This window comes from Silurus aristotelis, assembly GCF_946808225.1.
Source record: "Silurus aristotelis genome assembly, chromosome: 19".
Taxonomy (NCBI): domain Eukaryota; kingdom Metazoa; phylum Chordata; class Actinopteri; order Siluriformes; family Siluridae; genus Silurus; species Silurus aristotelis.
In genome coordinates, this window is record NC_139592.1 from 15,944,149 (window position 1) to 15,971,679 (window position 27,531).

General features: G+C 37.6%; 3 protein-coding genes across 17 annotated transcripts in view; 2 read left to right on the top strand and 1 right to left on the bottom strand.

The window, feature by feature from the left end:
• spo11 (SPO11 initiator of meiotic double stranded breaks) overlaps nucleotides 1–27,531 on the top strand; it is a 175,046-nt gene that overhangs the window by 99,296 nt on the left and 48,219 nt on the right. The window lies entirely within an intron of this gene.
• On the top strand, nucleotides 373–5,136 carry LOC310742069 (uncharacterized protein). 5 transcript variants are annotated; one of them, XM_083570642.1, is made up of 6 exons: nucleotides 373–2,684; nucleotides 2,793–2,898; nucleotides 2,976–3,056; nucleotides 3,134–3,283; nucleotides 3,363–3,865; nucleotides 4,773–5,136. In XM_083570642.1, exons 1-6 carry the CDS (start codon nucleotides 2,582–2,584, stop codon nucleotides 4,823–4,825), a joined length of 996 nt encoding a protein of 331 aa, XP_083426768.1. In that variant the 5' UTR covers nucleotides 373–2,581; the 3' UTR covers nucleotides 4,826–5,136. The 5 variants fall into 5 exon arrangements, 3 of the variants coding, with proteins under 3 accessions (XP_083426768.1, XP_083426766.1, XP_083426767.1); XM_083570640.1 differs by lacking the exon at nucleotides 4,773–5,136 and having other exon boundaries at nucleotides 374–2,684; nucleotides 3,363–4,288; XM_083570641.1 differs by lacking the exon at nucleotides 4,773–5,136 and having other exon boundaries at nucleotides 376–2,684; nucleotides 3,137–3,283; nucleotides 3,363–4,288.
• LOC310715088 (uncharacterized protein) lies at nucleotides 10,326–10,971 on the bottom strand. Its single transcript, XM_083521280.1, has 2 exons — nucleotides 10,585–10,971; nucleotides 10,326–10,408 (listed from the first exon to the last, which is right to left on the bottom strand). The coding sequence occupies exons 1-2, from the start codon at nucleotides 10,930–10,932 to the stop codon at nucleotides 10,394–10,396; spliced, it is 363 nt and encodes a 120-aa protein (XP_083377406.1). The 5' UTR covers nucleotides 10,933–10,971; the 3' UTR covers nucleotides 10,326–10,393.

The following is a 27,531-nucleotide window of genomic DNA, read 5'->3' on the forward strand; positions in this document are numbered from 1 at the left end:
ATGCTTTAAGCAACAAATCTCCAACGAGGAAATACTCCAGTAAGTGTCTGTTGAAAAAGTGGGCGGACGCGGTGTTTCTCGGGAACAGCCGCTCGCACTGAACCCAGGAAAAACCAGCAGAGTTGGTAAGTGAGAACATACATATATATCAATAAACAAATATTATATTCTTCTTAAATTTAGCCACGGTCACATGTGGATTTAATGATCAAATTATGGATTCACGTGCTATCAAAATAATCGCATTGCTTTTCGGTGTCCTTTGTACACCTGTACGTGTATAAATAAAAAAAAAATTTCATTCAGCATGCACTTAAACGAGTGCCCTTGTTTCAGTAGCACGTAAAAAGGTATTTCATTTTCATTATAGTCTAAAACTTTTTAATAATCTGTTGTTTTTTTTTAGGAGGAAGAACAAAGGCTTCAATAAAGACAAAGTATGGAAAAGGTTTGGAAGTACAATGATAGGAGCAATTCCAGAAGGAGGGCACTAAGACTAGTCAGTGAATTGATTGACAATGAGCAACATAGGGAGGGGGAGTTGGAGGACAATTTTGAGTTAAGTGTTTGTGTTGATGATTCAGGGAAATCAGAGATGGAAATTAGTGATGATGAAGGTGACCACCAAAATATTGAGTTGGATGTTGAAGATAAGGAAGTAAACGAAGAGACTGCAGCTTCTGTTGAGGACCACTCTGATCTTGGAGAACCTTGTAGTCAGAGAGATAGTGAATTGCAGAGTTCACTAGCAGATTGGGCAATTTAATTTGGAATTTCACTGATTGCTTTGTCAGCACTTCTTACCATTCTCAAAGTCCATCATTCCTCTCTGCCTAAGGATGGAAGAACGTTGGAAAACAAAAACACGCTACAGCATTAGCAGTATAGCTGGTGGTGTGTTCCATTATTGTGGAATTCTTAATTCTGTTTGGAAAATCCTTGATAAAGTTTGGCATACTGTGCCAGACAAACATGTCTTCAAACAACAGTTGAATTTTGATGGACTACCACTCTTTAAGAGTAATAGTACACAGTTTTGGCCAATTCTTGGTTTGCTCCAAGGTCACACTAAGGCACCTGTGTTGATTGGACTCTTTTGTGGTACTTCAAAGCCAAATTCTTTTGCTGATTATCTTCATGGTCTGGTTCAGGAGTTGAAAATGTTGAAAGATGGGTTTCTGTTCAAGAAGAAAACGTTCTTTTTGCATGTTGTTTCTGTTGTGTGCGATGCCCCTGCCCGAGCCTTCATCAGAGGTGTGAAGTCACACACTGCATATCGTGGATGTGAGAAGTGTCACCAAACAGGTGTTTGGAAATCAAATCGAATGACATTTCCTGAGTTGAATGCAAAGCGCAGAACTGATGAGAGTTTTAGGCAAGCAACTGATGAAGAACACCACATCCAGCACTCACCTCTTACAGACATTGGCATTGACATGGTCGCTTGTTTCCCACATGATTACATGCACCTGGTTTGTCTGGGTGTAATGCGGCGTCTCTTAGACTTGTGGCTCAGCACCACTGGCCCCTTGCACTGTCGCATATCATCCATTCAAGCTTCCATGGTGTTAGATAGACTTATTGCCTTGAGAAATTACATTCCACGTGAATTTGCTCGAAGGCCTCGGGCACTAGCAGATCGATGTAGGTGGAAAGCAACAGAGCTATGCTAATTCTTGTTGTACACTGGTCCAGTTGTGCTGAACGATGTTCTAAAGCATCAAATCTACGACAACTTCATGCTTTTGTCTGTAGCTGTTTACATTTTGGCAAGTCCAAAATTTTGCATGAAGATGAATGACCTTGCAAATCTGTTGCTTTCATTTGTTGAACACTTTGGCCAGCTTTATGGTGAAGAGTTTTTGGTTTACAATATCTATGGCCTGGTGCACCTCAGTGAAGATGTCAAAATCCATGGCAATCTAGATCTTATATCAGGATTCCCCTTTAAAAATTACTTAGGAAAACTCAGGGGCCTTGCAATCCTTTGACTCAGGTTATGCGTAGATTGTCAGAGATAGAAAATAGCAACTACAGTTGTGATGTTCAAGAGGCAATTTAAAAATTGGATAAAGAACATACAGATGGGCCAGTACCAGAGTGCTTTTCACTACAAGCTCATCAATTTAAAGTTCTTGCGATTGATGATATAGTTGTGAAACTCAATGAGAGAGATTCTTGTGTCAAAATCGAAACAATTAGTTGGTTTTAGTCCAAAACATTGTTGAGGATGAAGGTGCAGTATACCTTGTGGGCAATGAATATAAGCAAGTGGAACACTTCTTTAAATATCCTATTGATTCAAAGGAGTTGGGAATTATTGTGGTTTCCAACCTCTCCACAAATGTTCGGTGTTTCATGACAGGAAAGAAGCTTCAGAAGTATGTGAGATTGCTATTCCGAAACAGATTTGTTGTTGTTCCACTCCTGCATCAAGAGAAATAACTCTTAAGTTGCTTTTGTATAATATTCGGCTAAGGAATACAATTCTTTGTCTCTTTAGATATTTCACATTGTTGTCTTTGACAAGACAAATGAGGTTGAAGTTGTGCCTTCAGTCTGGATTAAAAATAGAGAGTGCATGTGGCCTCCAAATAAAAGTGATATAACAAAAGCTGTAAAATCTCAAGAGAGTCCTGGAGATGATTGGAAGCCCCATAAGGCCAGAATTATTTTCACATCATGTGAGTTATGTTTTGCCACCACTTCCTTTTAATGAATTAATAGTAATTTAATTGAAAATCACTGTTTTACTTTTTACATTTCTTCTTTTTGTGATGCTACTTTTCCAGTTAGCTACAAGGAGGCAAGACGTAAACTACCTCTAGCTGTTGATTACACAGACATTGATCAGACCGATGGAGGAAACTCACCCATTACATTTCAAAGAAAAAGAAAGTAGGGTTTTGGTTTGTGTGTTTTGCACCACATTTAAAAATAAAAGTATATTTTGAAATTGATAAATGTGTTGTTAGACCCAAGAACATTCTTTTCCCTGGAGAAGATGATGATAGTGAGATGGAAGGACACCAGAAAGAACCAAAGTCAAAAAAAGGGTAAGAAGCATCTGCTTTTTATAATGATAATTTATTTCACCACAGCAGATAAATGACTGACATTTTGTACTTTTAAGCAGAAGGTATTCCATACCTGATGCTCCAAAAATCGCTAGACAACACAAATTTGACCCAGGAAAGCCAAGCTGCCAAAAGATCTGCCACAGTACTCCTGACCTCCCTAATGATGAGATGAAACTCATTAAAGGAACAAAGTCAAGAAAAAGGTTAGAAGCATCAGCCTTTTTAAGTTACAGTGCATTTTATCACAGCTGTTAAAGGACTAAGATATTTTGTACTTTGCAGGAGGCATGCCTTACCTAATGCTCCAGTGATCACTAGGGAACAGATTTCTCCTGTAGTAGACAACCTCCAACTTAGTGGCCAAAGCAGTCCTGACCTTCCTTCACATGGCCAAAGCAGTCCTGACGTTAGCCCACATGGCCAAAGCAGTCCTAATGTTAGCCCACATGGCCAAAGCAGTCCTCACCTTCGTCCACACAGCCAAATAAGTCACAACCTTTGCCCAAGTTGCTACTACAGTCGTGACTTGTATGCAGATGGTCACAGCACTCCTAAAATCCACTCAAGTCCCCAGACCAGCACTACTATGTTATCCTCCGGCTGGCATGTTCGCTCTGAGAGCTGTACATCAGGTAAATCAAGCACTGAGACCCTTTCAAGGCATGCTGACATTGAGGTCAGAAAAACAGCCCTCAAAAGTAAGGAGATCCATAAAAAAAGGCACTCTGAACCTTCAGGGTCACACCTCACCAGGGACATCCAGCAAACATCCAGTCACCAAATGTGTGAGTATGTTAGTATTTATCACTTTTTACACAGAGAATGCACTGATAGTATGTCACGGGATTAGCTTCAGGATCATCTGATTTTGGTTCATTCACATTGCCAGTGATTTTAAAATTGATGAGCTTGTTGCGAGAAGCACTCTGGTACAGGGCCATCTATATGTTCTTTATCCAATTTTTGAATTGCCTCTTGAACATCACAACTTTGCTATTTTCTCTCTCTGACAATCTACACATCACCTGAGTCAAATGAGTATAAAGAATAAAAACAAAATTACATGTGCATTTATTTGGGACACCGCAAACATCGGGATCACTACATAGCTGCTGGTTTTAAAGAGGAAGGGTTTTGGGCACAGGATGTGACGAGTAATGTACGAATAATTGTTGTGTAATGTTCCACTAAGCTCAAGCTTGATCACATATGGAATAACACTGCATATTCTTTGTCATTATAAATAAACTATCTATATCTAACTATCTATCTAAGAAAACTATGCTAGTCATGTTCCCATGAAATGATTAATAACAAACACACAATCAGTCTGTTATGTTTTCAGTAACCAAATGTGACCTTGGTAATCACAGCTATGGCAAAGTGTGACCAGAAAACATAATGGAATCACAGCCTGACCTGCACAAAACCCTTCCTCTATAAAAGCGTCAGCTATTTAGTGATCCCAATGCTCGCTGTGTCCCATGTGAATACACGTGCAATGTTGTTTTTATAATTATTAAATAATGTCAACAATGGCTTTTAGGTAAATAAGTGCAATGCATTTTTCTTATAGGTTTCTGAATTTGTTTTCTATATTGTTTTCTTTAGTTAGGTTGGGTGTGTGGCAAGTATACAGTAAAATTTGGACAACAAAAAACTAATGTCTGTCTTTTTCTTTTTTCCTCTTAGTTCTTCTTCGTAATATATTAACAAAACAGGAAATGGTGATGGACCAATTGTGAATTATCTTTAAGACCCTCCAGTGTATGCAATCAAGTCAGGAGACAGAGATAGGCCTGGATAGAAATTTATTACCACTCAAAGATCTCAGTAATCTTCAGGACATGGAGGACAATCTGCGGAGTACTCCTGACCTCCATAAGCAATTGGTATGTGGGCATTTAATTTTATAACATTCAAACCTATTTGGCTAGCTTTTATTTTCCATTATTTTTTCTCTTCAGCTTTAAGGTATATTTTACCCAAAAATTCTTAGTGTATTCCAACTTTTAGATGAATACAATTGGAGTTATGTTTGAAAATGTCCTGTATCTTTAAGCTTTATACAGTAATTGCCATGAGTAGTCAACATAGAGTTTGGTTGGTTAAAGCCTAAAAAAGTGCATCCATCCATCATAAAAGCAATTCACCTGGCTCTTACCTGACGGACGTTCATATATCTATATCTGGCCCCAGACAGAGACGGTGGGCAAAAAGAGAGAATGAAGAACAAGGTGTGCGAAGAGAGTCTGACTGGTTAACAGACTTCAGAAATGGAAGTTCAAAAACTCTGTCCAGGGCTTGTTCGTTGACAAAATCATTAATGTTTTGGAGTTATTTGAAGCGTACTGTTAAGGACTATAAAAGTGGAGGCTCAAGTGTTATGTGAAGTGAAACTTGTTGATGACTAGAAACACGGCTGTTTAAGTGTTATAGGTTGAGTAAATCTTGTTATTAACCAGGATGTTCAAGTGTTATGCAAAGTGTGAAACTTGTTAATGACAAACATGGATGTTCAAGGGTTTTATGTCAGGTTTTATATTAAATATAATAAAATATTTGTTCAGAATATTGTCGTTGTGGTGACTATTCATTTTGGGGGGGGGGGTGTATCAAGTGGCCTGGTTATGGTTTTGTTAAGGCTAACATGTGGAACCTATCTGGTCCAGTGTATAGGACCAGAATAGGGCCAGCTATGGTCATACAGGTGGGTGAGATATGGCTCTGTCATGGCCCTTTTATGGCCCATATTTTGGCTGCCAGGTTTAGTTAACCTATGGATTACGCTCAGGTGTGGCTAAGTTTTGGGCTTTCTGCTGTTGATAGTTTACTTATGGTTGTATTTTGGTTCCAATGTCATATTTTGACCTGGCCCAATTCAGGACCAGTTATGGGTATTTAACTTGGCTGAGACTTAATTCATTGCGATATGTGGGCCACGCAAAAGCTGGTTTTGTGGGCCGGAGCTGGGCCAAAGAAAAATTGCTATGTGGGTTGTAGTCGATTCGAAACTTAACAGGTAGCCAGTGTAGGGACGATAAGATTGTGGTTATATGATCATATTTTCTTGACCTTGTGAGAATTCTGGCTGCCGCATTCTGAAATAACTAAAGATTGTTTATTAATGATGCAGGACATCCACCTAGTAATGCATTACAATAGTCTATTCTGGAGGTCATGAACGCATGGACGAGCTTCTCTGCATCAGATATAGATAATAGAAATATTTCTAAGGTGAAAGAAGGCTGTTTTTGTAACTTGATTGATATGATTTTTGAAAGACAAGTTGCTGTCTAAAATAACTCCCAGGTCTTTTACCATTGAACTACTAGTTACAGAACATCCGTCTAAATGCAGGTTGAAATGCTGGAGCTTCTGTATACTGGTTTTTGGGCCACAAAATCTGTCTTATCAGAATTAAATAGTAGAAAGTTATGAGTCATCCAATCACTTAATACTTTAACACACTCAGTTATCCGAGCTAATTGAGCTGTATCGCCTGGTTTTGATGAGATAAATAGCTGGGTACCATCAGCATAACAGTGGAAGCTAATTCCATGTCTTCTAATAATATTTTCTAAGGGAACCATGTATATTGTGAAAAGCAGGGGTCCTAGAACTGAACCTTGTGGCACGCCATAATTTACTAGCATTAACCCGGATAGTTAAGTCAAGTCAAGTTTATTTGTATAGCGCTTTTCACAACAGACATTGTCTCAAAGCAGCTTTACAGAAAACAACAGTGAAGGTGAATGGTGTGCGTTTGTCCCTGATGAGCAAGCCGTGGTGACAGTGGCAAGGAAAAACTCCCTTAGATGATATGAGGAAGAAACCTTGAGAGGAACCAGACTCAAAGGGGAACCCATCCTCATATGGGTGACATCAAAAGTTTGGTCATAAATCTTTCAACAATACAGAACAATTTGTGATCATCATAGATCCAGCATCAGCTTCTCCATGCCAGGGCCTTTAAACACTCGGCATCTACTTCTCCATGATCATCCATAGGTCCATAATCTTCACGAGGTGGGACGTGACTGGAGCTGGCCAAACCTCAGGATGCCTCGGGATGGGGAGAGAAAGAGAAGCAGTGGAGAGGAATTAGCGTAGCTGCTGTTCATGATATTAACAGCACAAGTTGATAATGTGCATGTGATCAGATGTTCTGGAGCACAAGGTTATGATGTGATGTGTGTGATGTGTGTTATGTGTAGGCTTTGCTAAAAAGATATGTTTTTAATCTACACTTAAACTGGGAGAGTGTATCTGAGCCCCGAACACTGTCAGGAAGACTATTCCAGAGTTTAGGAGCTAAATGTGAAAATGCTCTACCGCCTTTAGTGGACTTTGCTATTCTAGGAACTACTAGAAGCCCAGAGTTTTGAGATCTCAGGGAGCGTGACGGATTGTAGCGTGTTAAGAGACTGGATAGATACATGGGAGCCAAACCATTTAGTGCTTTATAAGTGAGTAGCAGTAGTTTGTAGTCTATTCGAAACTTAATAGGAAGCCAATGTAGGGACGATAAGATTGGGGTTATATGATCGTATTTTCTTGACCTAGTAAGAACTCTTGCTGCCGCATTCTGAACTAACTGAAGCTTGTTTATTAATGATGCAGGACATCCACCTAGTAATGCATTACAGTAGTCTATTCTAGAGGTCATAAACGCATGGACGAGCTTCTCTGCATCAGATATAGATAACATATTTCTTAGCTTAGAAATATTTCTAAGGTGAAAGAAGGCTGTTTTTGTAACTTGATTGATGTGATTTTTGAAAGATAAGTTGCTGTCTAAAATAACTCCCAGGTCTTTTACCGTTGAACTAGTAGTTACAGAACAACCGTCTAAATGCAGGCTGAGATGCTGGAGCTTCTGTGTACTATTTTTTGGGCCGATGAGCAAAATCTCCGTTTTATCAGAATTTAATAGCAGAAAGTTATGGGTCATCCAATCTCTTATTTCTTCAACACACTCAGTTATGCGAGCTAATTGAGCTGTATCGCCTGGTTTGGATGAAATATATAGCTGGGTATCATCAGCATAACAATGGAAGCTAATTCCATGCCTTCTAATAATATTTCCTAATGGAAGCATGTATATTGTAAAAAGCAGGGGTCCCAGAACTGACCCTTGTGGCACGCCATAATTTACTAGCATTATCCTGGATAGCTCTCCATTTAAATCTACGAAATGGTAACGATTGGACAGGTAGGATTTAAACCAGCTTAATGCCTGTCCCTGAATACCGATGTAATTCTGTAAGCGATCGAGGAGAAGATCATGATCTATAGTGTCGAACGCAGCACTAAGATCTAGTAAAACTAATAGGGAGATGTAGCCTTGGTCTGAAGCTAAAAACAGGTCGTTAGTGATTTTAACTAGAGCAGTTTCTGTGCTATGATGGGGCCTAAAACCTGACTGAAACTCTTTAAAGATATTGTTCTCCTGCAAGTGGTTACATAGCTGGGCAGCGACAATCTTTTCTAAAATCTTAGACATAAATGGGAGATTTGAAATTGGTCTGTAATTCGATAGCGTGCTTGGATCCAGATTAGGTTTTTTAATGAGGGGCTTAATAACTGCTAACTTGAGGGATTTAGGGACATGACCTAACGATAGTGAGGAGTTAATAATATTTAAAAGAGGCTCATCAGCTGTATATAACACTTCCTTCAGTAGTTTAGTGGGAATTGGATCTAACTGACATGTTGTTGATTTAGCTTTCATAATAGCATCATACAGCTCTTCCTGTCCTATACATGTAAAACAGTGTAGTTGTGGGGTTGTAAGTACGATTGTGTCGGGAGATGCTGTCAGAGGTTGAACTGCCACAATTGTTTTTCGAATGTTATCTATTTTTTCAGTGAAGAAATTCATAAAGTCTTCACTACTAAACTGTGATGGAACACATTTTTCAGATCCCTGATTTGTTGTTAATTTAGCGACTGTACTGAAAAGGAACCTGGGATTGTTTTTGTTATTTTCTATGAGTTTGCTCAGGTGTTTAGCTCTAGCAGCTTTTAGCGCCTGTCTGTAGCTAAGCATACTGTCTTTATACGCAATTCTAAATACCTCCAATTTAGTTTTCCTCCATTTTCTCTCCAGATTACGTGTTGTTCTCTTTAGGGCATGCGTATGACTATTATACCAAGGTGCAGGTGCTTGTTCTCGAACCTTTTTTAACCGGATGGGGGCAACAGTGTCTAAAGTGCTAGTGAGGATAAGGTCTATGTTGTTCGCCATCTCATCAAGATGATCAGCAGTTATGGGTTTAATGTGAAACTGAGATAAATCAGGCAGGTTATTTATGAATCTGTCCTTAGTGGTTGGAATAATAGTCCTACCAAGTCGATACCGTGGTGAAACACGGTTATTCTGCTCTACCGGTAGTGTGTACAGTAGGAGATAATGGTCTGTGATGTCATCACTCTGGGGTAAAATATCTATATCAGTGACGTCTGCTCCGTGGGATATTATTAAGTCTAGTGTGTGGTTAAAACGGTGGGTTGGTCTGGTGACGTTTTGTTTAACTCCAAAAGAGTTTAGTAAATCGACAAATGATAATCCTAGGGCATCGTTTTCATCATCTACATGAATATTAAAATCTCCTACAAGCAGCACTTTATCAAAGCTGATCAAGAGGTCTGAGAGAAAACAAGCAAACTCATGAAGAAAATCAGCGTAGGGTCCTGGGGGTCTGTACACGGTGACCAGAGCGAGTTTTCTGTGCATGTCTGAAAGTGCAATTTTAAGAACGAGCACTTCAAATGATTTAAAGCTGAATCCTAATCTCTGACTAACATTAAGAGAAGCACTATAAATGGTTCCTACACCCCCCCCACGACCAGTCTGACGGGGCTCATGCTTATAAACATATCCTGACGGTGTCGACTCGTTTAGACCCATATAATCACCTGGTTTAATCCAGGTCTCAGTGAGACAGAGTGCATCGAGATTATTATCTGTGATCATCTCATTTACAATCAGTGCTTTGGGTGCAAGTGATCTAATGTTTAAAAGACCGAACTTTAGAACTTTGTTGTGTTTGTTTATCTGGCATTTTTCAGTTTTAACTGCAATAAGATTATTTCTGGATCTTGTGTATGTAATTCTTGGTTTTACTACCCGAGGAATAGATATGGTTTCTATAAACTGGGCTGTGTGTGAACTTGTAACTATTTGGTCTGTAGTATGCGTGTTCTTATAGTTGAAGATTTCTTGATGTCTTACCAGTCAGATGGTGTGTAGTATCCTAGAGATGTTATCTGATAGCACTGCTGCTCCAACTCTGCTGGGGTGCAGGCCATCAGGGCGGAAGAACCTAGGACGCTCCCAGAAACAGTTCCAGTTATTAACAAAGAGAAGTTTATGTTCTCGACACCATGACTGTAACCATTCATTTAGTGCTAAAAGTCTACTAAACTTCTCAGCCCCTCGCTGGTAAGTGGGAAGAGGTCCTGACACTATAATCCTCGTTGTGGGTGATGTGCTGCGTACCGTCTCCACCAGGATCCTGAAGTCCCTCTTTAAGATCTCCGTTTGCCGCAGCCTGGTGTCGTTTGATCCGGCATGGAGAACAACCGCTCCGAAGTTCTCGTTTAGGATCGCGGGTACCTGCGCAGCGACATCCAGAACACGAGCACCAGGAAAACAGCGAGTGTGCACCTTACCTTTAGCTCGGGTAGCGCGGACATGCCGGACGATGGAATCTCCGAGAATAACAGTGTCGCGTTCCGTCTCGCGGAGGGGGACGAATCGGTTCTCGGTCGAGATCTCGAAGGCCGGTGGTGGAGGTGGAGACGTCCTCGATCGGGGCTTGGCTTGTCTCTTCCGCCGCGGCCGCATCCAGGGTCCATGTTGCACCGGTGCCGGAGTTGTAGGTGCGCTGGGCCTGGGCATAGAAGCACGCGGAGTTGATGTGCTGGGAGCGTTAGGTTCAACCCGGGAGTTTACCTGGGATGAGTGTGCGTCCGCCCGGGATGTTTCCAGCACCGCTTTCCGCTCTCGCAGCCGGTCATGCTTTACATGCAGCTCGCGAATCTGTTTCTCCAATGCCTCCATCTCCAACGCCACCGTTTGCAACTCGAACGAGTCCTCACCTGTGCTCGAATGCAGACAAACAACCGGCATAGTGCTTATAATCACGAACAGATTTATTATACAGAGATGTGAGTGAGAGAAAATAAATATAAACAACACTATTTATAGTCGAGTTAACTAACTACAGGCACAAGTCAGGAAGACAAAAACAATTAAGGATTATTAAAAGAGGAAAAACGGATGGATAGATAGCAAAGTTTGTTTGAAAGACGCCGAGAGAGATACAAACACGTAACTCGCGGCAAACAAGTCAAACACAGGAAGCTACGTCACACCATAGCTCTCCATTTAAGTCTAAAAATGGTAACGATCGGACAGGTAGGATTTAAACCAGCCTAATGCCTGTCCCTGAATGCCAATATAATTTTGTAAGCGATCTAGAAGGAGATCATAATCTATTGTTTCGAATGCAGTACTAAGATCTAGCAAAACTAACAGCGAGATGAAGCCTTGGTCTGAAGCTTAAAACAGGTCATTAGTGATTTTAACTAGAGCAGTTTCTGTGCTATGATGGGGCCTAAAACCTGACTGAAACTCTTCAAAGATATTGTTCTCTTGTAAGTATTAACATAACTGGGCAGCGACAATCTTTTCTAAAATCTAAGACATAAATGGGAGATTTGAAATGGGTCTGTAATTTGATAGTGTGTTTGGATCCAAATTAGGTTTTTTTATGAGGGGCTTAATAACTGTTAACTTGAGGGATTTAGGGATGTGACCTCCCCCTCTTCTGATATTCTTTTCACTTCTCTGTCAGAAATTTAGCAGGAAACACCTGGTTATGGCCGGTTTATGGTAAAATTATGTTTTTTTAACTTCCGGATTATGGCCCCAACAGTGCTCACTGGAACATCCAGAGGTTGTTGGATGAAAACCTTCTGTAACCAATTCAATCAGTATGTTTTACAACAATAAGGGTACAAAGGTCTTCAGAAAGCTCTTTGCTTTTACACATCATGAGCTGTTTCTTGTGTGTCAACTTAGTAATGGGTCACCTTGATATAGGCCATTAGTTGTAGTAGGTCTGACCAGCTGATATGAATTTGCACTGACAAAGGGCAGGATTGCTTTCTAATTACTGATTCATTTCAGATGGTGTCTTGGCTTTCCATGCCTTTTTTCACCTCCCTTTCTTAATGTGCTCAATACATTTTCCCTTTTGGACTATTAGGATAATCTATCTTTATTTTACTCTCCTTCTCTTTCTCCCTATGTGGTGCCAATGATCCTGTCTCTTTTTTTTAAGACCTGACTGACTTATACTTATGCCCTGTCTCTGGATGAATTTTCTTAATTTTGAAACCACTACACTTCAGCTACAGCTGAACAGCATAAAGATAGGTTACTCTAAAGGGTTCTATTTATTATACTATTGACTCTACACTGTCACAGATTCATATATCTAGCTGTATATATAAAATCTGCTAATTCTCAATGTTATCATAATAGCAAAATTTAGTATTTAGTGTTTCTATGTTTCTATGTTTACTTCTAAGCTTCAAATTTTTGCATAAAAATAAAGCAGACTGGAGAAAAGAATGGATTGCATAACATGTAAAGAGTTACCAAAAGAGGACAGTTTGTTGGTAGTTGTTTATCATTGGACTTGATATTATAGTATGCTGCCAAAGTTAAGTATGGACCCTTCTAATTTGTGGAGCTAACAGTTTCCAGTCCTTTTTTAGAGATGTGTGTATGTATGAGGGAGGGAGGGAGGGAGGGAGGGAGAGAGAGAGAGAGAGAGAGAGAGAGAGAGAGAGAGAGAGAGAAGAAAATTGAAGTGAAGATAATGCACAGTAACAAGAAAGGAGCATTAAATGCTGGACAGTTCAGGCACAGGCAAGAAAGTGGCAACAATTCCAGTGTACTAGGTTACTCTCTAGGTTACTCTCTTTTGTTTCTTTTTCTGTTGACTGAACTCTTCCTCATCACCACCACATTTAGCTGTTATAGCCATTTTAGTCTAGTCTCTGTATGTAATTCACTGATTATCATTGTCACAATTTTTAAGAGATGTCTTCTTACATGCGCAACAAGGACCAGTTTTCTCGCACCAGGAAATTCATTTTGGATTTGCCATCTCTGGCATCCTCCGCCAACAAAAGCATCAGAGTAAGAACAACCTGTCTATATTTACCTATTTTCAGCCTTTACTAGAGATTTTTTTTACAGATTTATTTAGTAATAGCTTCCAAAAGTTGCAGCTGTGCAATTGAGAGAACTGGTTTGTTTTGTTTTTGCAAAAAAAAAAAAGGCAAACAAACAAATAAAGTAACAGAAATATGCTAATAAAAGTGAATGGTGACTGCACATTGCAAAGCATTTTATTGTTAACAATTCTTATGAATTCTTATTACATTGTAGAGCAACTGCGAGGTATCACATTTTTGTTCTTTTCTTATTTTGTGACAGTGCTAATTTGTCCTTGTTTTATGTCCTAACTATCTGATAGTGATTTGTTGTTTGGCATGGAAATTAATGGAAAATAAGTTTGCCATTATGTAGTTGTCCCTGAACTCAATTAGCATAATAGTGGCACTATTGTGCAGAATAATACATGATTTTAGGTGTTTGGTCAGAATTGTATCTAGAGAATACTTATTTTCTACAGGCTAATTCTGAACCAGTAATCTGTTAACTATCTTAATTTTTAGGGTAATTTGGATTTATTTTCACTTAATGTCTGACTGCAGACAATGAAGATGGTTCAAATAAACCATCACAAATATAGGAAATATAAAACCTAAACATAAAAATATGTGAGAGGTCTCTCTCTCTCTCTCTCTCTCTCTCTCTCTCTCTCTCTCTCTCTCTCTCTCTCTCTCTCTCTCTCCCTTTCTCTCTCCCTTTCTCAGACACACACACACACACAAGGAATGTGTGCATATTGTGAATAAATGACTGAAGGAAGGAACATGGTTTCTAGGCTTTTTTTTTCATGCTGATATTTCTATAATATCATGCTAATAATTATATGATATTAAAATATTGAATAAAAAGATCAAAGTGGGAAAAATGATCAAACTTAAAAAATATTTTTACTCAAGTGTGTTTTTTAGGTTTTAAATAGCATCATTTATACTGACCAGGCATACGTTTTTGACCATCGTAACATTATCACCACCTGCCTAATATTGTGTTGGTTCCCTTTTCCTGCCAAAACAATCCTGACCTGTTAAACATTAACAGCATTAACATCTTTAGCAATTTAAGCCACAGTAGCTCGTCTGTTGGATCGGCGCACATAAGCCAGCCTTTGCGTCCCACGTGCATCAATGAACCTTGACTGCCCATGACCCTGTCTAATCTAATCTAATCTTTAGATTAGATTAGGATAGCTAGATAGATAGATAGATAGATAGATAGATAGATAGATAGATAGATAGATAGATAGATAGATAGATAGATAGATAGATATCATGCAAAGCCTGTAAAGAAATGTTTAACTTCCTGTAGCCAGTTATATTATACCTGTACAGGTATTATATAACTGACCTCTACATGCACTGCAAATTTGATGTGAAGTTTTTATAAGCTGCTAGTTTGGTCTCTGGGCAAACACAGCTTACACTGCGTAATAAACCTGTTGCCTTTGTTCAGTGGTGGACAGTAAGGAAGTAAATGTAATTACAGTAATTACTGTACTTAAGTAGCTTTTTCATGTATCTCTAGTTTGAAGCATTTCCATTTGGGCAGACTTACTTTAATTTTACTAGATTTCAAAGTCAAATATCTTATATAACTTTTTACACAACTAAATTTTGTGAAATCAGTCATTGCTTTATTGTGGATAAAAACTTAACTGGTCAAGCACACAGCAAGTCACCAATCAGGGTAGCGCGCGCACTCTGTTTTGAACTTGTTTTTATTGCTGCTTGGTTGTATCTATTTTGCACAAACATACAGTTCATCATCAGTTCAACAGCAAGCAGTACATTTAAAGCATAATTAATGATGAAATAAACTTCTGACTAAACTTAACTTGCCACAACACCGTGGCCTTATTTGGGTGATTTTTTTTTGTAAGTAGTTAAAGAGCAGGTTTTGGGCTCATGATAATTGAAATAGATATCAATCAGTGTTTAACTCATTAATAACCTTCTATCAATAGATTGGTATGTTGAAAGCAACATAATCTTTTCACATAAACTGAGTTGAATAGGAAAGAGTCTTATGACAAAAATTATAGTAGAACTTCATAACCATAATAAATCATAGTACTTTGGACATTCAAAGGCAAATACTTTTGTACTTTTACTTAAGTAAATGTCTACTGCCTTTGTTAAACTTCCCTTAAATATGGTCAGGTTTCTCTTTATTTCCTTTGAGTATATACTCAGCAGTTGTTGGGCAGTAACGCGTTACTTAAAAAAAATAAAGTAACTTCGTTACCGTTACCGTATGGTGCGTTACCCGTTACTTTTATAAATGAATTAATTTGGGCTGAAGTGTAGACTACAGCCTAACTTGCTTACAGCAGCGTCGCATTGTAGGATTGGTGGATAAACCACTGTAAACACGAAGTAGACGCATTGTAGGATTGGTGGATTACCCTCTGTATACACGAAGAAGACGCGCTGTGGGCGTGTCTCCGTTTATTCAGGTCTGTGCGGCAGTAATGGCAAGTCGAGGTGAGAGCAAGACAAGTTTCTCAAAGTGGAAATATGCTTATTATGCTCAAAAACTTTTAAATCAAATGTAAGCTGTGTCTTTCTGGTTCGAAGCTCGTATCTACTGCGATAAACAGCAACTCCAATCTGTTAAAGCTCCTCCAGGACCTCCATGCCTGAGGAGCTAGTAGCTAGAAGCTAACCCAGTGTTCTGTTCTACATGGATGATAGTTTTCATACTTCAGCTGTGAAAGGAAGATTTTTAAGAGCGCAACATTAACAGCTTTTATGATGCAGAAGGCACTTTAGTTTTTGATTGTGAATATATTATTCAGCTTGTTTTGTTATTTATGTCAGAAATCCTTGTGATATATTCAGTTTGTGATGGTCTGACTTTAATAAAAGTGTTTAAAAATTACTTTGTGTTTAAGTCAGTTTTGTGTTTGTATAAACCATAACGCATAAAAGGGCATTAATGGGAACTAATTAATGGTTACTTTTTAAATGAAGTAACGAGTAACTGTAACTAGTTACTATTTTTTAGTAACGAGCACAACACTGCTCAGCAGAATGTTCAGGGATTTACATTCATTTACATTTACTTGCTGTCTGACTTGTCCATCTATATCTTTTTTGTGATTTTAACCCCTGTGGACTGTTCAAAATTACTATTATAATTTATTGCTGAAAATACTAAAAAAAAGCCACGAACTTCCCCTACTGAAAAAATATCAATTTAGTTTTTTTCATATTGTTTTGCTTAAATCTGTTAATTAACCTCAATTCTGATCAAAGCTAATAAATATGTTTAAAAAAATCGAGGATTTAAATGTTTTAATTGCCAGTTTATTAAGTGACATCAAAGTTTAATCAAAAATTAAAGCAGATGCTGCAAAAAAAACCTAACAATGCATTAAAGTCAGTTTTGTTACTAATCTTTGACACATCCAAGACTGTTATAGAAGGGAAAAAAAAAATCCAGTCTACAATCAATTTCTTATACAAATTAAGTCATTTTGTTTGTTTTCATCACCCATTTCTGTGGTCACTTATGAAAGTGGCAATTTTTAATTCTTGGATTAAAAAAAGGTTGATTAACAGATTAAAAAAATTCATATATATTTTTACAGCAGTTTAATTTAGTGGCTTTTTAAAAACAGAACAATAAGTAAGTATATTGATTTTTCCTGCAGTGAATCGCTGACATAGAGTAATTTCTGAAATTCGTGGTTTCAAAATTTGTCAGAGAAAGGTTCCAAGATTCATTTCATTAGCTGAAACACTGTGAAAGTTTAAACCAAAATTAAAACTGAATTCAGGTCTCTGGTGGGGGAAAAAGTACAGAAAGATCTACAAAGGTTAATGCAATAATTTCTGGGGTAATATTTATTCCTTTAATTTTTTATTTATTTATTTTTAAATATAGCAAAGTACAATACACAAAAAGTATTACATTATTAAATGTAAGTTTATCTTCTACCTCTTTTAGCTATATGACAGTTTTTGAGTAGTATGTATCAGAGAGAAAATAGTACAAAAAAAAAATCAATACCACAGGTAATACAGAACAAGAAAAGCAACACCAATTCCATCATTCTTTGTTCATCACCACACTTTCTACTTCTAGACAGTTGAACTGAGTTTCATAGAGCTTGAAAAATTCAGAACTGTCTTTGACTCCAACATGAAAGAACAAAACATCTCTCTGAATGTTGTTCTTCTTTTTGGTCAAGATTCAACAGTGTTTTAGAAGAGAAGCTGTGGCTGTAAAGTTGTGATATCAAACAGATGTTTCACATCTTTAAAGAAAAAAGAGGGAACAATAAAGACTTTCTTCTTTTTTTCTAGTCAAAGGACCAGAGAAAACACCAACAATGAGATCATTGAATACCGCATGAGGGTGCACATAGTCGGGAACAGTCCATCTGCTGCTATGGCCATTTATGGTCTCAAACTTTGTTGTTTTGAATAAGGTGAAGCGGGGTTCAAATATCAAGCTTTTCTATTGTGAAGGCATATTGCCTGAATTCTATGGTGAGGATTAACTGTTGCGACTTGCACACTTGCGACTTCTAAAGCCATTAACTTTTATGCTTCCTACCTCAATTCTGAGATTTTACAAGTTTGCTTACAATAGCAAGAAAGCACCACATATAATGCATACATCTATTCTCATGCAATAGATTTTAAAGAACTTTATCTACATGTTGGCCCTACATTCATCCAACATAGCTTTAGACACAGCTGGAATTTGAAGAGGGAAATATTTAATTTTCCTTTTACTACTTCTTTTCCTCATAGAAGGATGCTGCTGTATTTTTAAACCACTCTTCGGGTATGAGAGCTACATGAGATAAAAGATCTAATATTCCATGATTTTCCATGATTCAACAGGGCTGTAAATGTGTCCCACTTCCCACACAAAGGTTGTGATCTATGAAAACTTGATATGAGAATGTGCGCACCTGTAAGTAAACTCTGAGCCATGCGTACGCACATTCTGGAGACAACAGGAGTTGCCGACACAGATGGCGAGGTTGTGAACTGAAGTCAGATTGTAGAAGGTAAATGTGAGAAGAACTATCATAAGTATTGATGCCTCACACACATTTAATTTTAAACCATATCATTGCTAGGTCAATGTTATTTTGTAGAATAAATCCAGCAGTGTTATTTGCGCTTGTACTGAGTTCAGAAACATCTTCTTCTAAAAATCCAAATCAAATCATAAATCAAAATTCATTCTAAACAATAATCAGCGTTATCTCCACTATGGGAGTGTAGCAGGAGATGGCCCGACTGCATTAAATACAGAATAGCATCAAATACACTACCATTAGATACCCGCAGAACACAGTGTAAATATCTAAATATTATCCTCAAACACTGTGCATATATCATCAAATATCAAAGTCTGTAAATAAAGCCATTAACCTCTTGTATAATCGTTACTCTTTATTTCCTTATTTTCAGTTCTAACTATAATAGTGTGGATATCAAGCCGGCATTAAGAAACACGTCCGCCCATTAAGTTTTCATCTTCAAATTTTATCTCGAGTGAAGGATAACAAATTAATTTTGTGATTTTGCCAAGGTGTTAATAATCACTCTAATTGCTATAAAACATGCTGCATGATGGCACTGCTGGAGGATCACGCCAATGGAATAAGAAGAAGAGAAAAAGCTTTCAGGGACCATGATGATTTCCTAACCCATATTTCAATAAAATGTTTACTTAAGTACAAGTAAAAATTTGCTCATTTTAAAATTTTCTCAGTGTAAAATTTATTTTTATTTTTATTTTAACAGCAGGGATCAGCAGATCAGCAGATCTACTCTAAAATATAACCCATCATTCATTTCATTACACTTGAATTGTTTAACTAATAGAACTAACATTATTTTGCCATGACAATTTTAACCACAGTCCCTGTTAATTTCCTGGTGCTAACCAACATTAGCAATGTTTCACAGGTTTGCAACACAACAGTACAACAATTATGTAAACTAAAGATATAAGTATTATCACTCAACATGCTTGAGCAGGGTTTAAGATGAGTTTTTATGAGCTGCCTGTCCAGTCAACTTTGGCAAACACAGCTTACACTGCATAATAAAGCTGTTGCCTTTTTTGCACTTAAAGTTAAAGTAGTCACTTAAATATGGCCAGGGTTTTGTTTTATAAGAATTCAACGGCATTTTGCTTTCAGCTGGGTCTTCATCACTCGCTTTTAGGGTTTTTGGACCCCCTGGGATAATTTGTACTCTGGGCCCAAAGGACCCATTCCCCAATTATTTCTTCTTTTGTCTACATGTAGCAACAATATGCCCTGCACTAGTTCACCAATCAAGACTGGTAAGTTGCTAAGTAAGAAGCTAAAATAAATGGAGCATTATTCTGCCGATTCACATTAGCACCATATGAAGATGGACCGGTTTATTCTGAGTTAACAGCGTGAGCACCATTAAGACTTTAAAAATACTAAATAAAAAGTAAAAGCCTTAAAATAAAAACAGCAGTCGCAGCATTGTATATTATTTCAAAAAGAACCGACCCGATTAATCGGATAAAAAATACATTTGCAATTAAATGTTTTGTTTATTATATCTATATAAAACCCCAATTCATGGTATTTATTTATAAAAGTGTACTTAAAAAAAGTTTAACTATCTTTAGACATTTTAAAGCTTATAGTGGCTCCTTGTTTGAGGAGCACATGAGGGGCTTCTCCTTTGAACAAATTCACTAGTGCTGGGTTGTTTCTCTCTGTAAAAAAAAAAAAAAAAAAAAAAAACATTTGAGTACGCAAGGTCACTTTTCATTTAACCTTTTCTTTGCTAGCTGTTTTTTACTGCAGTAGCGTGGCAGTAACAGTTTAGCTTTTTGCCATTAACATTATTATTTTAAATGATAAGTTATTTGGGAATCTGGATCTGTTTTTAATTCATGAATCATTTAAAAACTGCACATATGTTACTTCTCTGCAGCAAAGTTAACCAATGGCTACAGCAAAAAGCAAGCTTTTTCATCTAATACACTCTTATCTACGGATTTCCAAAAAGGTTTTTCAGCTGGTGTGAACTCCAACTTTGTTAAAGTGAACTTGAAGTAGACTTGATTTACATATGAACATAAACTTTTTGATTTTCCCCACTCATAGGTGTTAATAAATGCCTAAATGCCATAAAATATGACACTGTAAACAATAGTTCTTAAATTATTCTAGTAGATATGTATATACAATTCAAACTTTATTTATATAGCAAAGGTGGCAAAAGTACACACATCCTTTACTCAAGTAGAAGTACAGATACTCATTTTTTAAAAGACTCCAGTAAAAGTTGAAGTACTGACTACACTTTTTTATTCAAGTTGAAGTAAAGAAGTATGGGCTCTGACATGTACTTAAGTAAAAAGTCGCCGTTACTTCTATCTGTTTTAGTGTCACTGGACGTCATGTATATATATACATACAGTATATATACATATATATATTATTATGGCCCAAATTGTTGGCACCCCTGAAATATTTCCAGAAAATCAAGTATTTCTCACAGAAAGGTATTGCATTAACACAGGTTTTGCTATACACATGTTTATTCTTTTTGTGTGTATTGGAACAAAACAAAAAAGGGAGAGAAAAAAGAAAATTTGACATAATGTCACACAAAACTCCAAAAATGGGCTGGAAAAAATTATTGGCTGAAATCAGTCGCTTCCTATAACCATCAATAAGTTTCTTACACCTCTCACCCGGAATTTTGGATCACTCTTCCTTTGCAATTTCAAGATCTCTCCACAGGTGTTCAATGGGATTTAGATCTGGACTCATTGCTGGCCACTCCAGAACTCTCCAGTGCTTTGTTGCCATTCATTTTTGGGTGCATTTTGAAGTATGTTTGGGGTTATTGTCCTGCTGGAAGACCCAAGATCTCTGACGCAAACCCAGCTTTCTGACACAGGGCCCTACACTGCACCCCAAAATCCTTTGGTAATCCTCAGATTTCATGATACCTTGCACACACTCAAGGCACCCAATGCCAGAGGCAGCAAAACAACCCCAAAACATTTTTAAACCTCAACCATATTTGACTGTAGGTACTGTGTTCTTTTCTTTGTAGGCCTCATTCCGTTTTCAGTAAAAAGTAGAATGATGTTCTTTACAAAAAGCTCTATCTTGGTCTCATCTGTCCACATGACATTTTCCCAGAAGGATTTTGGCTTACTCAAGTACATTTTGGCAAACTGTAGTCTTGTTTTTTATGTCTCGGTGTCAGCAGTGGGGTCCTCCTGGGTCTTCTGCCATAGTGTTTTATTTCATTTAAATGTCAACAGAGAGTTCGCGCTGACACTGATGCTCCCTGAGCCTGCAGGACAGCTTGAATTTCTTTGGAACTTGTTTGGGGCTGCTTATCCACCATCCGGACTATCCTGCGTTGCAACCTTTCATAAATTTTTCTCTTCCATCCATGCCCAGGGAGATTATCTACAGTGCCATTGGTTGCAAACTTCTTGATAATGTTGCGCACTGTGGACAAAGGCAAATCTAGATCTCTGGAGATGGACTTGTAACCTTGACATTGTTGATATTTTTTTTTCCACAATTTTGGTTCTCAAGTCCTCACACAGTTCTCTTCTGCTCTTTCTGTTGTCCATGCTTAGTGTGGCACACACAATGCAAAGACTAAGTGAACTTCTCTCCTTTTTATCTGCTTTCAGGTGTGATTTTTATATTGCCCACACCTGTTACTTGCCCCAGGTGAGTTTAAAGGAGCATCACATGCTTGAAACAATCTTATTTATCCACAATTTTGAAAGGGTGCCAATAATTTTGTCCAGCCCATTTTTGGAGTTTTGAGTGACATTATGTCAAATTAGCTTTTTTCCCTCCCTTTTGTTGTTTTGTTCCAATACACACAAAGGGAATAAACATGTGTATAGCAAAACATGTGTTAATGCAATACTTTTCTGTGAGAAATACTTGATTTTCTGGAAAAATTTCAGGGGTGCCAACAATTTTGGCCATGACTGTGTGTGTGTGTGTATGTGTATGTGTATGTGTCTGTGTGTGTGTATATATATATATATATATATATATATATATATATATATATATATATATATATATATATATATATATATAAAATATGTGATTCCCTTCACTATTCTGGGAATAGGTTCCACTAGCGTGCTGATGGATATTTGTGTTCATCAGCCACAAGGGTCTTACTGATGTAGGTGAGGTAGGGTGGAGTCAGCATTCACAGTCATCCCAAAGGTGTATAGTAGGGATGAGATCAGAAAACAACCACATATAGCAGGAAAGGTCAGGTGACCCAATACTTTTGGAAATATAGTGTATACCAAGTGTATCAGCAAGGCCATATCCCAAACTGTAGGGAGATTCCAGCTCTGTCCTTGAAAACTCAAAATTATTGTGATGTTTTACAAATGACAAAATTAAGGTGAGTTAACCTGTGCATTTTATTGAAATTGAAACAGGAACATTTTGAGAAGAAAAATTATTTATTTATACTTTACCTCTATAGCGGTTTTACAGCATATAGAAACTATAGAACTCTGGCAAAATCTGATTTCAGATAAAAGTTACATATTACGGAATATAAGAACATTATGAACATATTATTAAAACAAAATAGCATGTGGCAGCATCCCTTATATAAACATAAACAAAATTGTAGGGGAAAAAACTTAACGAAAGGAAAAACTGAAACAAGGAATTTTAAGTCAAGGCATACACAACAAACAATGAGAGCCTTCTTTTTAGCCTCAAGTTTTATAAACTTGGCATTAAGCCATAACCTTATTAACAAAAGTCTTTGTTTAGCTTGAGAAGGAGTTGATTTTCAAAGTTCTTGGAGTCCATACAGGTCTTTTTTGGTTTAAAAATCAGTCCTGCAGTACTGACCATTCGCTCACAGGCAGCTGAGGCTGTAAGCAGAGTGTTAAGCCTCAATAGCAAGTGCCAGAGTGCAGAGAAAGACTTTAGTACCTCCAAAGTGTCAGACGGACAGTTAAGGTAGGTCTCTAGCTGACTGGTGTATAGTCAATATAGTCAATGGTGTATAGTTAATATAGTCAAGACCTATGGAATATTTAATGCCAAGATGGTTAGGTAAAATCATTTTGCCCTTTCCTGCATGAAAAAAAATTGCTCACTTTTTGCTCACAATTGCTCCAGCTTCAACAAACTCAACACCCTCATTGTTTTCCTTCTCTCCATAGTCATCATCATCATCATCACCACCACTCTCTCTTTTTCCCAAATGACTTTGCCTGGCCCCTTCCACCGTGTCTGGATTATTATTTTCTTCAAGCTCACCATAGATTCTAAATACTTTTAGAAAATTGGAGCCGTTGTCAGTTGTAGTGCGAACAATCTTGTCACAGATGTTAAACTCGGTGTGAATTTCATACATGGCACCTGCAAGTGCAGAAAAAGAATGTCTGCCTTTTAGTTGTTTACATGCTAGGGCAGCATAACATCTCTGTAGAGTTTCTGGATCTATCCAGTGTGCGGTGACATCTATGAAGCTCTGTCGGTGTGCTGTACCTCGAGACATTACTACAACACTTGGCTGTAAAAGATGCAAAAGGGATTTAAAACCCTTCTGTTCAACGACACTTAGTAAATGTAGACCCTGAATGACAAAGTTTATAGCTTCATCTATGCTGTGCTATGAGACCCTCTTGGATTCCCACAACTTCATTTGCTTTGATGAGGGGCCTTCATCTGATGATTTTCTTTTTAGAGCAGTTGAAGTGAGCTGGGTATATCTCTCCAAGTGATTGGTGTGCTTTCTCTAGTAGTGACAAGTAGATTTAAGAAACAGACAGACACATAGGACATAGAAAAGTAATTCAAATAACAGAATTACAGTTCCTTAAAAGTAAACATTATGCACCCGGGGGTGATATATTATGGGTGAATTAAGTTAATTAATACTCCAATAAAAATAACAGCTAGCTAACATTACAAATGTATAGTTAGTGAAGGTAACTAACATTCACGAATCAAGCAAACACATGCCCGAAATGTGCACTCATATAAATGCTACCATTACGGACATAGCAAACACTATTATTACTCAAAACATAAAAATGGCTAATGACAAGAAAGATAGGTTAGATACATGTATGTGCTTTCACAAATTTGACGGCAAATTCTTGAAAGCCAGCACTTCGTGTTTTTTGGGTTGACACAATTCAATACCGTTTTGACGCCGATTATTTTCAAGCATCTCCCTCATATATGGCCATGGGTGTTCAGGAATGTCCTTGTTGTTAGTTATTTTAACATTGGTGACTCCCTCTAAATGAACATTAGCCATTCCTTGCTCATTGTTAGCTCTGCTATCCTTAGTCTATGTCTGATAGCCAGCAAATAATACGAATATGTTTATGTATGTTCATTATATTTCATCTGTCTTGAAATATTGAACTATGGTACCTTGTAAAGCGTCCTTGAGCTTGGGAAAGGCGCTACATAAATTAAACATTATTATTATTATTATTATTATTATTATTATTATTATTAATACACCAGTGATATGGTGAAAAAGCAGGGCGATGATAGGATGATAGGCTGAAAACAGTGCTCAATGAGAAGAAATAATACTAAAAGTAACGAGGCTGGTTTGAAAATGTAAGAAGTAAAAAGTACAGATATTTGTGTAAAAATGTAATGAGTAAAAGTAAAAAGTTGTCAGAAAAATAAATAGTGGAGTAAAGTACTGATACCAGAAAAATCTACTTAAGTACAGTAACGAAGTATTTGTTTTCCGTTACTTCCCACCTCTGTTATATAGCACCTAACAACTAGCAGGTAGAACCTAGGTGCTGAACAAAGTGCAAAATGCAATATGCAAATGATAGTAATAAAATTTGAGTAAAACCCACAGAGCAGGACCCACAGAGACATGTCTGGCAGAGCTTTCCAGGCTGCTGCTCCATGGCAAATATAAATAAATCAATATAAAAGAGGTGAAATTAAAACCACACATTTATTCACGATATCATTTATTTACTCAGAAATAATAATAAAAAAAAGATCTCCACCAGAAAAAAAATAAATTACTAAACATTTTTTATTGAAGCGCCAAGTCTTAAATCAAGCACCATGAAATATGGAAACATATGGGAACATAGCAAAAGTTCTGTATGGTGTCCTGATGGTTTACATTATTGAAAACACCATAATAACTTTAACACGTTTACAAGAATATTTTGTCTTTATTCTCTGTATGGTTTCATCAATAATGAACATACGTTTGCATAAAGCATCCATATTTGTCCATGATCATGTTGACATTTATAACCTATATATATATATATATATATATATAGTGGGTACGGAAAGTATTCAGACCCCCTTAAATTTTTCACTCTTTGTTATATTGCAGCCATTTGCTAAAATCATTTAAGTTCATTCTTCTTCCTCATGAATGTACACACAGCTCCCCATATTGACAGAAAAACACAGAATTGTTGACATTGTTGCAGATTTATTAAAAAAGAAAAACTGAAATATCACATGGTCCTAAGTATTCAGACCCTTTGCTGTGACACTCATATATTTAACTCAGGTGCTTTCCATTTCTTCTGATCATCCTTAAGATGGTTCTACACCTTCATTTGAGTCCAGCTGTATTTGATTGTACTGATTGGACTTGATTAGGAAAGCCACACACCTGTCTATATAAGACCTTCCAGATCACAATGCATGTCAGAGCAAATGAGAATCATTAAGTCAAAGGAACTGCCTGAAGAGCTCAGAGACAGAATTGTGGCAAGGCACAGATCCGGCCAAGGTTACAAAAAGATTTCTGCTGCACTTAAGGTTCCTAAGAGCACAGTGGCCTCCATAATCCTCAAATGGAAGACGTTTGGGACGACCAGAACCCTTCCTAGAGCTGGCCGTCCGGCCAAACTGAGCTATCGGGGGAGAAGAGCCTTGGTAAGAGAGGTAAAGAAGAACCCAAAGATCACTGTGGCTGAGCTCCAGAGATGCAGTCAGGAGATGAAAGAAAGTTGTAGAAAGTCAACCATCACTGCAGCCCTCCACCAGTCGGGCTTTATGGCAGAGTGGCCCGACGGAAGCCTCTCTTTAGTGTAAGACACATGAAAGCCCGCATGGAGTTTGCTAAAAAACACCTGAAGGACTCCAAGATGGTGAGAAATAAGATTCTCTGGTCTGATGAGACCAAAATAGAACTTTTTGGCCTTAATTCTAAGCGGTATGTGTGGAGAAAACTAGGCACTGCTCATCACCTGTCCAATACAGTCCCAACAGTGAAGCATGGTGGTGGCAGCATCATGCTGTGGGGGTGTTTTTCAGCTGCAGGGACAGGACGACTGGTTGCAATCGAGGGAAAGATGAATGCGGCCAAGTACAGGGATATCCTGGACAAAAACCTTCTCCAGAGTGCTCTGGACCTCAGACTGGGCCGAAGGTTTACCTTCCAACAAGACAATTACCCTAAGCACACAGCTAAAATAACGAAGGAGTGGTTTCACAACAACTCCGTGACTGTTCTTGAATGGCCCAGCCAAAACCCTGACTTAAACCTAATTGAGCATCTCTGGAGAGACCTAAAAATGGCTGTCCACCAACGTTTACCATCCAACCTGACAGAACTGGAGAGGACCTGCAAGGAGAAATGGCAGAGGATCCCCAAATCCAGGTGTGAAAGACTTGTTGCATCTTTCCCAAAAAGACTCCTGGCTGTATTAGATCAAAAGGGGGCTTTTACTAAATACTGAGCAAAGGGTCTGAATACTTAGGACTATGTGATATTTCAGTTTTTCTTTTTTAATAAATCTGCAACAATGTCAACAATTCTGTGTTTTTCTGTCAGTATGGGGTGCTATGTGTACATTCATGAGGAAGAAGAATGAACCTAAATGATTTTAGCAAATGGCTGCAATATAACAAAGAGTGAAAATTTTAAGGGGGTCTGAATACTTTCCGTACCCACTGTATATATATACACACATATATATATAAATATATATATATATATATATATATATATATATATATATATATATATATATATATATATATATATATACACAGTGAGGAAAATAAGTATTTGAACACCCTGCTATTTTGCAAGGTCTCCCACTTAGAAATCATGGAGGGGTCTGAAATTGTCATCGTAGGTGCATGTCCACTGTGAAAGACATAATCTAAAAAAAAATCCAGAAATC

Excerpts from the sequence above, each read along its gene's own strand:
- LOC310715088 (XM_083521280.1), bottom strand. The coding sequence starts at position 10,932 with ATGCGGCCGCGGCGGAAGAGACAAGCCAAGCCCCGATCGAGGACGTCT.
- LOC310742069 (XM_083570640.1), top strand. The coding sequence starts at position 2,582 with ATGTGGCCTCCAAATAAAAGTGATATAACAAAAGCTGTAAAATCTCAA. Across the intron at positions 2,685-2,792 it reads CAGAATTATTTTCACATCAT|TTAGCTACAAGGAGGCAAGA; the intron begins GTGAGTTATGTT and ends CTACTTTTCCAG. Across the intron at positions 2,899-2,975 it reads ACATTTCAAAGAAAAAGAAA|ACCCAAGAACATTCTTTTCC; the intron begins GTAGGGTTTTGG and ends ATGTGTTGTTAG.